This window comes from Myotis lucifugus, unplaced genomic scaffold, assembly GCF_000147115.1.
Source record: "Myotis lucifugus unplaced genomic scaffold, Myoluc2.0 scaffold_122, whole genome shotgun sequence".
Taxonomy (NCBI): domain Eukaryota; kingdom Metazoa; phylum Chordata; class Mammalia; order Chiroptera; family Vespertilionidae; genus Myotis; species Myotis lucifugus.
The window spans coordinates 813,588-832,261 of NW_005871170.1; the positions used below are offsets into that span (position 1 = coordinate 813,588).

Below are 18,674 nucleotides of genomic sequence, written 5' to 3' on the forward strand. Positions count from 1 at the left end.
TATATAGGATGTGTGTATGCAAGTGTGTGCTTGTGTTGGCCCTTGAAAACCACTATGTCACTTTCCCAAAATTAATTTCCTAAGGCCAGGAATGATTTCCTGATCATCTTCAATATGGGTACACAGCAATGTTTGTTAAATAATTCATTTCCCAGCCTTTTTACAACCCTCCTGATTCTCCTTGAAGCAATAATCTTTCTGACATCTACCTTGACTAATTACTTCTTCTGTATTCTTGACATGTAATCTCTCCAAGCCTCAGTTTTTAATCTGTAAACTGGAGATGATAATATAAGTTTACATATATGGTAAAATTAAAAGGCATAAGCAAATAAAATGCACATTTAAAAACAAAGTACCAGACATATATATCATTAAGACAAAGAATAAAATGTAAAAACAAGAAAAAAGAGGAGTATAATAAGAATATAACAAGGAACAGAAAATTTGATTTTCTCAAGCTTTATTTCCTGGTATTTAGTGTGTCAGTTTTGAAATCTTGACCACCTAGCAAATTTGAATGAAAAAAGTAATACCCTTTGGTAATACATGAGACACCTAAGTGAAATATAATGCTACATTCAAGAAACTGAAGAGAAATAAAGGTAATATTCAAAGTAAATGACTTCTAGAGTTTTAAAGGTCCTCTAACCCAAACTAGTTTCCAGATCTTACTTCATTATTTTTTCTCATTTCCTTTTGGTCTAATTAATCAAAATCCCTCTTGAAATTTCTGGCCAGTATTTCTTCCTACATATGAATAAGAAATAAAATGCCATTTGATGTTTGAAATTATGGGGGTAATCTCATTGACGACAATAGATGACTGGTAAAGGGAAGGAGATACTTATTAAAAACATTCATAAAGATGTCAAAGGTTTATAAAGCCAATATCTGGGAAAGAGAAAGCTGTGGGACTACCAGGTCTTCTCTGGCGAACGGTGTTTCCAGAAATTATCACCACCATGGACAACAAAGGGTTGTCACTGACAGGTATGTACAGCAACTCACTGAGTTGTTGGCTTTATCAACACTTCTTTGAGGGTATGAATCTGAAATTTTAGCTAATATTCTCTGAGCAATAGGTTTCAGGTTTACAGAGTTTAGAAAAGTAATCTAATCACTGCTCTGTAAAGCAATTGTACAAGGGCACAATAGACTAGAACAGTGGTTCTCAAATGGATGAATCCTTCTTCTAGGGACACATCTTAATGTCTGGATATGTTTTGGGTTGTCTTAACTGGCGGGTGGAGTGTTACTGGTACCTAGTGGGTAGAGGTCAGAGATGCTGCTAAACAAGCTACAGTGCACAAGAGAGCCTCTAGAACCTACAGACAGGGTCCTTTCTAAATGACAGAAACTCAGTTCTCACAGTTCTAGAGGTTGGAGTACAAGGAATTATCCCGCTCAAAATGCCAATAGTGCCAAGGTTGAGAAACCCAGGACTGGAATAAGACCAAAGGATCTTTAGGTCTAATTTACCACAAATCCAGAAGGCAGAGATTAACATTTTCTGGTTCCCAGGTCTCTTACATGATTTTCTCAAGATGAGTCAACCTGTTGAAGTTTGAACTCTGAAGCCATAATGTAGACAATATCTGTAGATAAAATATCCAGCTACATTTCATGACAACAATGTACAGAAAAAAAAACATTTTGGAAACACATTTATTTAAAAAAATTAAATGTCTGTTTTATTAATCACCTCACAACATGAATATTTTTATTGTGCAGCTAAAAGTTATTTAGGTAACATATTTTAGATATTTTTAAGTATTTTGGTTTAGATATTTTTTACACAGAAATCTTTAGCACTTGCCTAGTTTTATCTCATACATATCCACTTACATTTATTGAATATTTCTTAAAATTTTAATTTTCTGATCAACACATTTTAATACCAGATATTCTTTTGGAGTCTTTGCTATTAAAAGTCTTTGCTATCGTTTCTTACCTTTTGAAAGTGTAAATTATTGATATGTTATAGGTCCACATCTATCCATCTACTGAAAGGACAAATTGATGACTAAATCGTCTTGGATAATTGTCAAATATTTTAAAGTAGATGTTTTATAGACGGAGCAGGAAAAAAATGGGTAAAATAAACTTTCTAGGGCCACTGTTATCATGCAATCAAAGGTCAAGCATTGTTCTTTAAATGTAATGGCAATGGCCTCTGGAAGCACTGAGTCATCATGGCTACTGATTGTGTGTGATGGGTGGGACATGAGGAAGTGACAAGATGACAGTATGGGCATCCTCCACCTGCTCATAATGGGATTTAGGGAGAATCCCTTAAACTCGCTAAGCCTCTGGTTCATCAGTATAATTGGATGATAATAATGAAGGCCGAGACTATCTCACTGGGCTATTGTGAAACAATTTTTTTTAAATGTTAAAAATTTTGTCAAAGTGGCAAGCAGATGCATGGGGTTTTTAAAGTGAGTTAGCAGATCTAGTCTACAGCATCATTTTTGATGTTAGAATTCTCTTCATATTCAACATTAGCAATCAGTCAGGCATGTGTTTATTCTTATCAGTCAAGAAGGTGAAACAAACAGATCAACTGCCATTTCAGTGTCTAAAATGCAAGTATTAGTCAATATAGTATTAAACAAAATTTACAGGGGACCCTTTCCCCCTCCCCACTTGGGAGTCTGTACTGTTCTTCAATAAATCTCCACCTTTGCTATACCAAAAAATAAAATAAAAAATTTACAAACTCTAAGAGAGCCAGGCTGCCGAAAAGCTGCAGAAACTCCCAAGGCACTAAACTATCGTATGAGAATGACCTAAACACTCTGGCTCAGAATTAATTTAAGCTCCAAATGCTTACAAGTTATAGAGGCACTTCTGGAAGCAGTGCAAACACGCAGGGACTAACCTACTTTTCTGACTATATATCTGTGCAAATATAATTATATATGTACATTTACACAGCAGAAAGTGTTGATTCTTCCCCACCCCAGCTATTAAAGTACCAAATCATGCTGAGGGCAATGTGGAGAGATAAGGCTGTCTTCCACAAGATGACTTTCGATAACCTCAGCTGAACAGATCATCTGAGAACGGCTCCTGTTTCTATTTAAGGAGGGCCGTTCCTGCTGGTGCTGGTGCTGGTGTCAAGCCTGCTCCTCTGCAAGAATGTGGCCTCCATGCCCCCCTGTCCCAGCGGGCTGTCAACTGCGAAGTGGCCCTCGGAGACCTGTTTGATCATGCAGTCATCCTATCTCACTACATCCATAACCTCTCCTCTGAAATGTTCAGTGAGTTTGTAAGTATCATGCTTCTTGGTTCTTCCCAGATGGAACCTTCATGTGAATGATTGAGCTATTTCACACTTTAAACAAGAAAGCCACACAAGCCAAATTTCAAATAATGTACCTTAAGGGTCAAAGAAGGCATCCGTAAATGAAATGAGGAATAAGAAGAAAGGGACAGTTTCAGGAAATCCCAAAGATTTTTTAAAAATGTATTTTTTAATTTCCTTTAATTCATTTTGTTTTTAAGAATTTCCAAAAATGCTTAAGCATCCATACTAGTCATCTGAGGCTGCCGTACAAAATACATACATCTTAAATAACGGAAGTGTATTTTCTCATATTTGTGGATGCTGAGACATCAAGGTGCCTGAATGGTCAGATTTTAGTAAGAGCTTTCCTCTTCTCAGCTTGCCTTCTCACTGTCTCCTCACATGAAGGCTCTGGGAGATGAAGAGAGGGACAGAGAGAGCAAGAGAATGAGAATGAGAATTAGAGCTAGAGAACTGTCTGGTGTCTCCTCTTATAAGGACAGTAATCATAGTGGATCAGGGCTCCACTTTCAGGACCTTAATTATCTCCATAAAGACCTTACTTCCAAATACAGTACATTGGGGATTGGGGCTTCAACATCTGAATTTGGGAGGGCAGGGGAGACAAACACTTGACATAAAACACTTTTAGGTAGGGCTGAGGAGAAGAAAGCATGTTGATTTCTTGTCCTTGCATGTAGGGTATATTTCTCCCAAGGCATTCTTCACTGCAGATATATAATAAATGAGAATTGCACTGCAATGAATTGTGTGTGTTGGACAAAGTTAAACTAAACTGAATGCATGTTAGGAAAATAAAACAAGTAATAATAGTTAGCTGTTCTGAAACTCAAAAATGCTATGAATTAGTGTTCTAAGATTTCCAGGTTTAGAACTACAATAGGAAGATTAGTTTAGAACTGGAAACAATTATTTTCTTTCTGATTAAGGTACTTTGGAAGTCGTATGTTAACTCTTTTAGGTCAATCAAAGATCAGACAATGGATTAGAACTTCAATAAATCAAAGAGTCTCCATGAAGAATGTGGTTTAATGTTTATAATAAATGTATATTTATATAGTTATTTTTCACACTAATTGTTATTTTATAGATTTTTGACTGGCCATTTTTTGTCTTCCAAATATTTCTAGTAATCTCTTTAAATTTCCACAATGTTTGCTAATGATTGGTTTTTCTCTGTCAATGTGTTAGCATAGACTTTTCTGTTCTTATTCTCAGTCCATTGCTTAATATTTTTTTGTTTTTCTGATTTATCACTTCATCATGATCAGCAAATTGTATTCTGCAGCTACGATGAAGATTGTATATAGTTGTATAGATTTAGAGATTAGTCAAAGAAAAGTTTCAATTTTATAATACCCATTAAAGGAGTGTATCCATTTGGTCCTACATAATCAAGAGTTTAAAATGGCTAAATATAGGCTCATATGCACAATCACATTTGTTTCAAGTATTAAAGAAAGATGATACTTAATAAATATTTAATATTTCACATTCCTTATATTTCTAGTATTTGCTTTTCATATAGTGTTGCATAAAAAGAATAAAATTAAGGAAATAGCAAAAAAAGGAAGAACTTGGAATTTAGAAAAGTTAGTTGAAATAGAACTGTTTATAGATATAATGGAAAGAAAGGGTAGGAAAAAGGGCAACTTTCTTATTTCTTTAGTTTTATTTTTTGTGGCTATAATTTTTTAAGAATTATACAACTATCAAAGGTGTTAATATTTTAGAACTGGGTTTAATTGATTTAATGCTCAAACAACCCTCACTGAATTTGCTCTATCACTCTCAGAATAAACAGTATGCCCAGGACAGGTGGTTCTTTACCAGGGCCATCAATGGCTGCCACACTTCTTCAATCCCTACCCCCGAAGACAAGGAGCAAGCCCAAAATATGCATGTAAGTCTTTTATCCAGGATTCTCACCAAAACAACAGAGGCAGTACACTGGTATTTCCATGCTGCAGATTATTAGAGGCATTAGAATGGGCAATGGTAACTGCACTTGCTGGGCAAGGAGGAAGAAGAGTAAGCAATCAAAGAAAAATAACATTATATAGTTGGTAAATTATCAGTAAAATCAAATGCTGACTAAATATTGTAGCAGCAAAATAAATAACAGCCCAGCCAGTGTTGCTCAGACCCATGCATCAAGAGATGGCTAGTTCAATTCCTGGTCAGGGCACATGCCTGGGTTGAGGGCTTGATCCCTGGTGAGGGGCATGCAGAAGGCAGCCAATTGATGTTCTCTCTCATCGATTTTTCTATCTCTCTCTCCCTTTACCTTCCTCTCTTTCTAAAAGAACAATAAAAATATGTTTAAAAATAAATAAATAAATGTAACAGATCTATAAATTGGCCATGCAGACATGATGGCAACCAATGCTTAGACCCAGGACTGCATATATTATACTATGTGAAAGCATTAGCAGAATTGGACTTCCATGTGTAAGATATAAGGTTTGAAAAAAAATATGGATATGTAAGAAACACAAATCAGTTTTATTTATGACACGGGCTCCTATAAGGACAGCATTTCGCATTTCTGACCACTACACCATCTGAGCCATCTCTTCTGGACTTTCAAGGCTCTCCTTCTGATCCTCCTACTTCTCTGACACCTACTTCTTTCTTCCTTTCTTCATTCTTCACTCACTCCTCTGCCAACTCTTACTTCTCAATAATAAGCCTCACCTGAAAGCAGATCCTGTAAAATATTGTTTTGCTTCTCATGATTATGGCCTCTGTTCTGATGACAGCAATGTCTGCATATCAAGCCCCAGTCATTTATCCCAGCTCGAATTTATTATTATCATCTCCCTTCTGATTTCCTGCCATAACCACAGTTAACACGATTTAAAAGAAACATCTTCACATATATAGCCCCATAAATTCAATGTGTTCTTTCCTTACAACTTTGTTAATGGTACCCGCATTCTTTCTGTCTGCTAAGCCTATTAATAAATAATTATAATGATGATAATGATAATAATAATAAAATAAAGGAAGAAAGTGAAAATGGGGAGGAGGAAGAAGAGGGGTTAAATTTATTGATAGCTACTACATTAGCGGACACCTTACGAAGCACTTTATGTGCATTACTATATTTGATCCTCATAAAAAATCCTCTAACACAAGGTGCTGTTATTACACTTATTGAGGTAAGGAAATCATGACTTGGAGAGCTGATGGAATTTACACCAGTTACATGGGTAGTAAACAGTGAGTCTGGGCTTCATCCAATTCAAAACTCTTTTTATTGTTATGCTACAATATGTCCATTGTGGGTTCCTTTAATGCTGTTATTAATGACAGATAGCAATGTTCCATTTTATTCACCAGGATATGTCAGTAAATACAGTGCTCCGAGAGCAGTGTGGGGGCAGGAGTTGGTGTGGACTAAGGAGCGCATGTTTCTGTATATCGTATCTTCTTCATTGTCTCTTTGTTCCAATTTTATAAAATAAAACTACAAGTCACAAAACAATGCATTAATGAATAATTTGATTCATTGATAAGAATGTATCTTTAAATGAAATTATTTGGGCTCTTTGTCATTGACACTGGTGGACTCTACGTTTCCTGAGTCAGGAAAGGCGCTTCTGGAATTCCAGCATAATTGGTTTTTCCCCACAGAAAGGCAAAGCAGTCAAATAGGAAAGAATTCTCTGTGTGGGGAAAATGGTAGAATTTCAGAAGAAAAACAAAAGTCTTCATGTCATAAATTAGAACTATCATTAAAAGAAACAGTTACTTAGGCCAGATTTTTAAAAATTTATCTAAGTATAAACCAATAGCTTAAATTTTAGATTTTTACAACTTGGTCCTTCCTACAAACTATACACATGTAGGAATAACAAAGATATAGTTAAGCAGCCTCTCCGAGCAAAAATCACATGTCACCCATTGTACTATGCTTATTTTAATGCGATTATTTTAATGGTTGCTTAGCACGAAGACCTTCTGAACCTGGTCCTCAGAGTGCTGAGCTCCTGGAATGAGCCTCTGTATCATCTAGTCACGGAAGTGCGTGCTATACAAGAAGCCCCTGGTATACAAGAAGCCCCTGGGACCCAAGAAACCTTTGCTATGCAAGAAGCCTTTAGTACACAAGAAACCCTTAGTACGCAAGAAGCCCTTAGGACACAAGAAACCCCGAATGGCATCCTATCAAGAGCCATAGAGATCGAGGACCGTAACAAACAGCTTCTAGAGGGCATGGAGAAGATAATCAACCGGGTAAGCAGCCTCCTGACACTCCTTTGTTTTTCTCATTAAAGAAAGAAGTGAGCCCTGTGAAGAGGAATACATTTTGAAATACCTCACTCTGTAAGAACAATGTTTAGGCGTTTTATATTCTACACTGCTATTAAATAAAGCAATAGTAATTTGTAGTGATAGGGTCTACTGTAAGTGGATCTTAGCATTCCACTGTCATATCTGACAGGTGCAGACTTCCCTACACTGCACACCAATCCATCCAAGCCTTGGCGCTTCTTGGGGACAGGCAGTGAAATAATTTCAATGGAAAGAAACTGGAGAATAGAATCTGCAAGAGAAATGTTTTCCTCAAAGTATTCTAGGACACCTATTATTGACATTCTGCTCATATTCTTCCTCTTTTCTCCCCACATCAAAACATGAGAGGACGGAGAAAAGAGAAAATAAAAATCAGGTTGGATGGTGTCTATCTCCCGCTCCCCCCTCCCCCCTCCCCACCCACCCACTCTGCTAGACATTGTTTGGGAAGGAAGGAGATAGAAAAGATGAGACCATGGCATTGATGCTGCTCAACAACCACTATAATTTCAGTGGGCTACAAAAGAAAGAGGTATATCTTTTCTAAAATGTTCTTTATTTTCTAATTTATAGAGTTGCATCATTCTAAATCTTAGTTGAGTGGGGCTTCAAAAATGAAATTGACACATTGCATTTGATCTCCCCAAATAATTTGTCATATTTAGATTGAGGTTATATTTGCAATACAAATCTCCATTTAGATGGGATCATTTCAATACAAGTGAGGTAATATCAAAACAGCTTTCTGAAGTTCTAAGAAATAATTTATCATCATCTAAAGAAAAATATATGATCATAAAAATAACAGGAGAAATTTTATGTTTTTATTGTATACAAAGTACTTGTTAACATGTGTCATTTGGTCATTTTCATAGGAGAAGAATATATCAGATACAAAGTACATTTTACCCTTGGAAATACAAAGTACATTTTACCCTTGGGACATAAGTAGTAAACACATAGATTTTCAAGTGATTTTCTTCATCACTGTGGGCCTACTTTCTGAGGTCACTAATTTGTTCTATAATACTTCAATTTTAGTTCTTTTTTAAAAAACACACAACACATATTTATTTATTCTTGTTCATATCATTATCCCTGGCATAGTATATTTTGTCATAGGGGTCAAACACACACACACAAAAAACACACACACAAAAAAAACAAACAAACAAAAAAACACCAAACAAACAAAAAACACCAAAAAAACAGCAAACCAACACACACACACACACACACACACACACACACGCTAGTCTTAGCCTTAAAACATCAAGTACAATCCTCATCATATCCTTCTCTGGTACATATTCTATATGGAGAATATAATCTGTTCAAAGCAGGTAAAAGATCAATGTGACCTGTCACATTGTGACCTGCCAGAACAAATAAAGTCCACAGTGCACATTAGAGACAAAGTCAGAAAATGAAGAAGTTCCTCAAGTGAGAGAACGGAGGACAGCTCCGCATTGTCCCTTTGTCACATTCATGTCTACATTCAAATAGCAACTTTCTGGTTCTCCATCTAGCATAGGCACACTTCATCTACAATCACATACATATGAGAAAGCTTACACTTGAGTTCTGCTTCTAGTTTTTACACTATAAATAGACTTCTGATACACTGGCTCAGTAACCCATGCCTCTGTCTGGAGAGTTTTACATTCCTATCTCTTCCATAAATCTTAATTCAACAATTAGAAAGAGCAAAGATAAGCAAATAATACTAATAATGTCACTATCTTTTTCGTTATTAGGTTCAACATGGAGTCAGAAGAATTGAGGCCCCCTCTCCCTGGTTGGGACTTCCATTTCTGCAAGAGGCCGATAAAGACACTCGCCTTTTTGCTTTGTATGAGCTGATCCATTGCCTACGCAGGGATTCGCATAAGATTGACAACTATCTCAAGCTCCTGAAGTGCCGAATCATCTACGATAGCAACTGCTAAGCTCACATCCATTCCATCTGTTTCTGGAATGGTTCTTAATGATCCACCCCATAGCAAGCTTCTTTTAGTTTTATGGCTTTTTAATGCATGCTTGGTGTAATGAGTCTTATCTTAAAAAATAAAAACTGACTTCTTAGAAATGTCAAAATCTACAAGAGCAATTTGTCAAAGTTTCTTATCTTCACTTAATAGAAAATCAAAAGAAAATTAATCACTATCATTGAGAAGTTCCTATTAAAATTTGTCACAAATAGCAGAACTAGCATTACAAATAAGACAATTAACAGCTTACTTTAGAATCACAGTAAATCATTGTGAGTCAAGTTATTAGAATCAAAGAATTGGATAATTATTAATCATGCTGGTCATGCTAACAAGAAGATTGAAATTCTCAGGATTCTTTCTAAAAGGCAGCCATATCCTATCAGCTAACTTTCACAGTATTATGACAGACAATTTAAATACTATGAAATTGTAATGCACCCAAGGAGCATGAGGTTTACTAAACAGTCTCAAATTATCAGGATGCTGTCTTAATCTGTTCAGGCTAACACCACAGACTGGGTCACATATAAATGACAGAAATTTAGCTCTCCCAGTTCTGGAGGTTGGAGTACAAGGTCTGGGTGCCACCATGGTGGGGTGAGGACCCTCATCTGGCTCCCAGACTCCTCATTGTATCCTCACATGGCATAAAAGGTCAGCGAGCTTTGTGGGTCTCTTATATAAGAGCACTAATTCCATTGACAGGGGCCAAAGCTCATAACTTAAATCCCAAAAACCCCACCCACTAGCACCATAACCTTTGGGGATTAGGGCAACAACATATGAATTCTGGGGTAACATAAACATTCAAACCATGGCAGATACAAAGATGAAATGGCCTTATCCTTCTCCAGTGGCTGTCTTCAACCATGCTCTACTGAGTTCCCATCTGCTTAGTACCATCTTGGGCACATGCCATATGTTTTAATAGCTCTGGGTCTAACAAGTCCCATCCAGACAAATTTCAACTCCATCCCATATGTAACCTCTTTAATGTTTTTCTCTCCCCTATTATGGCTCAGGAACCTAATGGGAAAAGTAGATGTGGTCTATTTCTGCAAGATTTCTTTTCACTCCCTCTTCTGAATCTCCTTTCCTTGGCTGTGCTGGATGAGATAGAGGATGAGGAGAGATGAAAAGTTTTGACATCATGATCTTATGTGGTGCTTTTGTAGCCTTCTCATTGCTGACGGGGACTAAACCTGAATTCCCTCTGAGTGGCAAGTGTCTCTCTTGTGATTTTCCAGGACATTTACAAGTGGGAACACCCCACTCTATAGTGTATCAGGGTAATTGCTCTGGCTCCATTCTTCTCTCCACCCCACAGCTCTGACACTTGCAGCATTCTCCACAGCCTCTTCTGTTGTTCCCTGGTCCCGCAAGCACCCTACTGTAGGAAACTGGCTCAAGGTCACCTATCTACCAACCCTTGCACAGGAAACTCAGGCCTCATAATCACTCTAAACCACTGAGTGCCAATAATACTGGATTGCTTCTGACCCCTTCCCTGGGGTCTCTTCACAATTCTCTTCTCTACCTCTTTGCATTGACACAGAATGGGTCAGGATACTGGATTCGGAAGCAGATATTAACCTGAGGAATTAAATGCCATTCTCTCTTTCTTTGAGATCCAATGAGTAATTATCTCTGTTAATAACTATCTTAGAGAGTTGGCATTACAAATATTCCCTACTCACACACTGAATTACAGCACCCTCCTCATACACTTAATCTTCTATTGATGAGTCTCAAGAGGGGTGACTAGATTAGGGCAGCTCAGCTTGTTCAACGGCCTCTAAACAACCTGTGATAAGGGTCTATCTCTTGCTTGCTCTCCTTAGAAAGCAACAGCATTGCCAGGCTTCTTTGCAGCAACTTTTTAGGATTTTAGCAGGATTTCCTCGACAATAGACAATAAGAAATATTCCACCCAACATCCTGATAGAGATGAAATAAAAAGGTAGATAGAAAGGGGAATAAAGAGGAAAAAAGGAAGAGGAATATAAAGGAAAGGAAAAACATGAAGAGAAAAAGTGAGTAGAAGACATTGTTTGTGAAGTATAAGCTGCTATTAGAAAACTCTATTTGGTGAAGACCTAAATTTTTATACCCTAAGAGCAAATATCTCAATTTCCTTTTAACTCCCTTTCATCTTCTTTCTTCCTTTCCAAAATGTCCCTGTGTATTAGGGAGTATTCTTTGCCCTTAATAATTGATTTGCAATAGTTCTAGAGATGAACGGAACATGGCACCTCCTCAGATCAGAATTCAAGGCATTTTTCTTCTGCCATGCAAAGAACCCTTTCTCCCATATATGGAGACATTGTCTACCAAACCCAATCTCTTCCCTAATAGCCAGGGCTATTTTTGTCTGAGTCCTCCTCCTGCCTCTAGCTGAGATGACCCAAACCTTTCAGAATACAACAGAAATATTGTGTCCCACATCAATCTAGCAATCTCTCCCTTTGATCCTGCATGCATGCAAAATGCCAGCTTTCTCATATTTCAGCTCTTTTCTTTTAAAAGGCATGAGAGTATGGAAAAACCTTTATGCATTTTAAGTCATTTATTGCTAAAAACATCTAACTATTGTGTCACCCACCTCACTTCCTTTTCTTCAATATCTAGATGTTTTCAACAGAGAGGATAGCATTTATCAGGGTGAAATTTGTCAATAAGAGGACAATGCAATTGTATGACACATAACTTTACCACTAGCCCACTCACATCTTCATGTATTTTTCTCTTAAAAGTTTATGCCAAGCACAGATAAATAACTGATGGTGGTATTAAAAGGCCTCTCCCTGTTGACCATGACATGTGAACTGAATACTGTAGCTTTCAGACCAGATTGAGCAGAGACATGGGTATTCTGTAGAGTCAGCAAGGGGTAGCTAGAAAGAGGATATTTGGGGAAAATATAACTATCACTCCCCTGCCAACCAGAGTGAGTCTCTCCCCCACCCTCTCTTTTTACAGATTTCCATGTAAAATTACATTATCAGTAAAACAAATAATAAAAATTGAAAAATAAATTTTAAACATTTTTAAGGAATACACTTTTGGGATAAAGAAAGCAAATCAACTAATGCTTTTTAGGTTTTTATAAAGGTACATTCTTGCTAGCATATAGGGTCTAAAACCTCTCCAACTGCAGTTTATGTTTATACTGAGAAAGAGAACAGAAGAGTGACCTATCCTTGTAACATTAACTGCGGAAGACTTCAGCTACAATAGCCAATTAAAAAAATCCTAAAACTTGTAGGCTAGCCCAGTACTCGGCTACTGTTTATTAAACAAATATTTAGTTAATTTGCTCTTCACCCAGGCACTGTGGCCCGGTTGTGGTGCCTGATTCACATCATTGAGTAAAGCAGGCCAACACTTGCCCTCATAAAATTTACATTCTATAGCTGGGGAAAGACAGACAACCCACAATAAACATGAATAAAGTACATTACATACAGGTTTCCCTGCCACCTAAAAGTAGAGTGTTTCTATGATACCTTTCATAAGCCAAAATGGCATCAAGCGAAGATGCGATTACCGCTACTTTATATGGAAATGTTTTGAGCATTCCTGGCCCAAAATATAACGCATGCACAGTGTCTTTATTTCATTCAATATTATCAAAACACTTAATTAGGTCTAGTTTTATGTTAAGTGTGACACCCTTAAGAGCTTTCTTGTGCTTTTCCGGTACCTTAGAAAACATCTTGCTAACGAATGCACAGAACAAATCGAGATAAAGCACAGATGCTCAGAGACACGGGTCAAAGCTATGAGGGCTTATGCTGGGAGGCTGAGTGTAGCTCCCGAGGAAGGAGCTTGGCAGGGCCGCTCTCGCCGCTCGGGGTGCGAAAGCTGCCTCTGCAACTGCTGGTGCAAAGCAAACATCAAATGTTATTTTTGCTTTTCACCTTTTTTTCTAAAAGCAAAAGTTCTCTTTGGATTTCCTTTTTAGCAAAAACAGTTGCTAATGTAGGACTTTCCTAAAAGCGAAGTGACTGTTAACTCAAACTTTTGAAAATCAGGGATACCTGTAGTATGTAGGTGACCTAGGCCAGTGGTCAGCAAACTCATTAGTCAACAGAGCCAAATATCAACAGTACAACGATTGAAATTTCTTTTGAGAGCCAAATTTTTAAAACTTAAACTATATAGGTAGGTACATTGTTATTAACTTAATTAGGGTACTCCTAAGGCTTAGGAAGAGCCACACTCAAGGGGCCAAAGAGCCGCATGTGGCTCGCGAGCCGCAGTTTGCCGACCACGGACCTAGGCTATGCAAAAAGGTAATAGTGAAGCAGAGTAAGGAGCTTAGGGTGAAAAGGTGGCAAAATGGAAGGGATTTTTAAAGCAGATTAGAACCCACTGAGAGCAACAACCCCTGACTTCCTCTGGTAACTCATACAAACATGTGTTCCTTGCATTCCAGGTTCAAATTTTGTCTTGTCCAGCCAGATTTCTTTCTCTCGTGCACAACTTCAAAAATGTTTCTTTCTCTGAGGCTCTAAGGCAGATATATGTATGTTCTTCAAACTCATGCAAACATAAGTATTCTGAACATTCTGCATCTCTTCAGTTAAATTGAAGATTTTGTAAATTATTTTGGGTTAAACTCCCCATATTAAGTAATTTTTATGCAGCAAATTGTGACAATCTTCTCCTGATTGCTAATCTCCAAACTATTTTGACTTTATAGCAGCCTATCAGTGCCCCAAATTATGTAATTTTAAAATGTTATACATGTATTACTACTTTACTATATTATATCATTAAAATATAAATTCAAGGACAATGATATAAAAATAAATAAAAATAGAAATGCTGACATTTTCTTTCCAAAGGGATAAGGGCACTCACATTTAAGGCCAATGGGCTAGTGGATTCTGTACCCACACACATAATTACTCCACAGTTGTTACTATCATAAAATAATTTATTTTATATATAATTTAAATCAAAGCTCTCAGAATGCCACAAGGGGGCAGGGAAATAAAATTATATGTGAATAGCTCTCTTTATATGCATACATAAAATTTTGTAACCTCAATTAAATAATCACCATTAGCCATTTTATATCATCAATTCATCTACTTCTAAATACTAATCAAAATTTTACAATAGATTTCATTCCTTCTAAGGTTTAAATCTCAAGGCATGCCAGAAGCAGAGTAATGGCCTGCAAGAATAAACAAAATGTAGATGGTTATCATTATATATATATATATACATATATATATATATATCCATTTATATAGAGAATTAATGAAGAAATACAAAAGACTTAAAATTGGATGAACAGAAAATGTACTCACTCAGAGATAGATGTGCTTATTGTACAGCACACTTTAGTCTTCACTGTCATAGATAGGTTCTTAGAACTATGGCAAAATGATATATCATGAAACCAATTATACAAAAGGCTAATTGCTATAAATAAGAGGTATGTCCTTCATTCATGTTATAAGGAAAAGGCAATGGAGGTGCATATAAGCTTAACCCATGGACACAGTAGGGGGGTGAGAGCATGTGTTGGGATGGTGGGAATGACTAGGGAGAGGACAATGGGAGTGGGGAGGAGACATATGTCATATTTCAAGCAATAAAGAATTTTTTAAAAAGGCAATGAAGGAAATGTTATTCGAGGGCCTGCTGTACTTCCTCTGCTTCCCATGGCTTCCAAAGAAAGAGGGCTCCACAACTTCCATCTCCTTCTGCCTGGTGTGGAGTCTTTCCTTCACAACTTCCTTCGTTAGCATGTCTTCCCTAGGCATAAAACAGACCTGAACTTCAGGTCCAGACAAGATGGTATAGATCTGTTTGTGCCCTCTCCTCATCCTGGAAATAACAAGAGGCCACTAAAAGAGACTTCTGATGCTTGATAAGAAGAAGATAAACTACTTTGGGACCTGAAGACTGGAGAAGAAACAGCAGTACCCAGGAAGGTGACCCAGGCCCAGCATTTACTGATCTCCAACCTGTCATCAGAAGGCAGCCTGGGTAGCGCCATTCCTTCCTGGAAGGAACCTGAGTGAACACCAGGTGAGCTGGACTGAGTGCATAAGGAGGATGAATGAGGAGAAACTCAAAGCCAGTCACATAGCATGTGCAAGAGACACCACACATTCAGCCTGGTTCTGGAAAACAATTTGTCCCATATGACTCCCTGTAAGAAACTCCCACCACAACAAGCATCTCAGCCAGCAAACACTCTCTGCTTCCCCGCCCCCACCTCTCCACAGGGGAAGGAAGATCCCATAAGAACAAGTGTCTGGCCAAGGAAGCCTCCCCAAGCCTGCAACTCCCTTCCACACTGGGGACATGAGAGTGGTTGGGTAAAAACACATAGGCATCAGGGCATGGGATGTCTCTTTGTCTTCAAGAACCTAAAACTGTCCTCCTCTGCCAGGGACTGGGGCAGCTGGGGGCATTGGTAGGGGATCGTGCCACACATTCTGTCTCATAAAGCCTCTTTTTCCCTAAAGGCCTGGGCTGCCCTCTACACCAGAGGTTTAGCTCGAGGAAACCCCTTTTGCTTCCTCAGGCAGCACCATCAGAGAACAGTTGGAACCCAGCAGCATTAGATAAGTCATACATACTTATCTGTTCGAACATTAAACTGTCGATGGAACCAAAGCCCACAAACTAAGTCAGGACCTGCATGCAAATCTGAACAGTATGACTTTCTGCTAAAACAAGATTTAAATAAGATCCCAGAGTCTTTGAACATAAGACAAAATGTCTAAGCAACAACTGAAAATGATTGTTATACCAAGAACCAAGAAAAAATGAAAACTTGAATGAGAAAAGACAACCAACCAATGCCAACATTGAAATGAATCACATGTAGTTATCTGACAAGGGTTTTAAAGCAGCCACCATAAAAACACTTCAAGATAAATTACAAATTCTATGTAATTTAAACCTGTGTAAATTGAACAACACATTTCTAAATGATCCATAGGTCAAAAAGAAAATTTCAATGTAATTAAAAAAATACATAGAAATCAGTTTAAAAAATGAAAGCACAAAATAATAAAATATGTAAGATGTAACTAAAGCAGTACTGAGAGGGAAATTGATAGTACTAAAGTGTTATATTAGAAATAATAAAAGATCTTAAGTAAATTATAAAATTTCATACCTCAAGAAACTATAAAACGACAGGTAAAGTAAACCCAACACAAGCAGAAGGAAGGTAATAATATAAGTAATGGTAGAAATCAATGAAACTGAAAATAGGAAAACAATAAAATGATTAATGAAACAAAAATCTTTGGTTCTTTGGGAAAAATCAATAAAATTGATAAATTTCTACCAAGATTAACAAAATAAAATGAAAGAAGACAACAATCACCCATGTTAAGAATAATATAGGGATATCACAGATCCTGTAGTTATTTTTTAAAGTTAAGAGAATACTACAAATAATTTTAAATGTATGAAGCTGACAACTTAGAAGAAATGACTAGTTCCTCAAAATTTGCAAATTACCACAACTCAACCAAGAATTAGATCATCTTACTAGTATAACCTTTAATGGCATTTAAATTATAATATAAGAGCTGCTGAAAAAATAAATCTTCAGTCCCGGATGGTTACACTAGATAAATCTAACAAAAATTTGAAGAAAAATTACCATCAATTTTACACATCTCTGAGAAAATAGAAGAAAAGGAAACCCTTCCCAACTAATTTGATGAGACCAGTATTGCCATATACAAAAAACAGACAAAGGTAATACCAAAAAGACCTCCAAAGCTACAGAACACTATCTATCTTTCTATCTATTTTTTGCATAATAACATATCTCATAAATTTATATTTAAAAGTCTTCACTCTCATATGTACAAATCAGCCAACTAAATCCAACAATGTATAAAAACAGACCTTGAACTGTTTCTGGTCCCCTCCTAGTTCTTGTTGTACTACCTATCTCTTTAAAGTATTTAAATAAGTCAATAATACCGTCATTTAGGGTCCTAGTAAAAAATTATTATTATAACAATATGGTCAAAGATAGTCGTCTAGGTCAAATCAGAAATTGACTTTTCCAATTAAAGTTAATCATGCCAATAGTCATTCTAAATGTCTATCGATAATACATACAATTACTTTTTTTTACAAAATGAAGAAAACATTTCTATAGCATAAAATATGGATATACACGATATTCTCTTGATCTTTTTCAATAACTTATGGGCCTTTGAAGGCTGACCTGAGGAGACTGCATTCCTCTGGCTTCCTTGGACTCTGGCTTCTACTCAGGTTTTACCAGTGGTGGACACTAGCAAGAGATTGGAGAGCCAGCGGAGAAAGAGATCAGTGTCCAGGTTTCCCCAACTGAGTCCCAGAGCTCTGGTCAGACGTACTCTCCTACAGTTACAACTCCCTACAAATCTCTACAGATTGCAATGTCCACTGTCTCCCTTTATCCCTGCAGGCTTAAGGTGTTGGTGTCTTCCTACCCTTGCCTGTCCCCCAAAGTTTTTCCATTCCTTTTAGGTTACTCTTAACTCCACTACAACTTCCAAGTATCTCCTCAAGCTCATTAAACTCTCCTGATTTTTGTCATTTGAGTATACCAGCTTGTTTTCTGACAATGATATAGGTGGATACAGAGTTGCTACATGAAAATGATCCCTTTGGGACCAGTCACTAATTTTCCCATAGTATATGGGTACTATCTTTATTCTTGACTCCAAAATCATAAATATAGAAACAGCTGCAGGTGCCACAACACCAGGTAAAAATAATTGTAAAAAAATCAGTTATTCAGATACTTTCTCTTAACTGTTTATATAATTTTGTATATATTTCAGCCAATATTCTTGACATAAAAAAGGGGTTTTTTTTATCTAGATAATTACCCAGTGAGCTATTAGAAGAGGAAGGAAACTTGGATTCAACTAGACAACCCTCCCATTTTTGAGATCTATAAATAAATCCAAGAATAGTTAAGGCACTTATCTAAACTCATAAAACTAGATGGAAAAAATAGGAACAGAAACTAAGTTTCCTAATTTCAATCCAATGTGCTCATAATGAAAAGTGCCATC

General features: G+C 36.9%; 1 protein-coding gene across 1 annotated transcript; it reads left to right on the forward strand.

Annotated features, from left to right (window-relative positions):
* The first annotated feature begins 965 nt into the window (after positions 1-965).
* Positions 966-9,564, forward strand: PRL (prolactin). Its single transcript, XM_006093744.1, is given in 7 exon segments — positions 966-993; positions 3,094-3,174; positions 3,177-3,274; positions 5,109-5,216; positions 7,268-7,367; positions 7,467-7,555; positions 9,373-9,564. Coding segments are annotated over 7 exon segments (696 nt in total).
* The last annotated feature ends 9,110 nt before the right edge of the window (positions 9,565-18,674 follow it).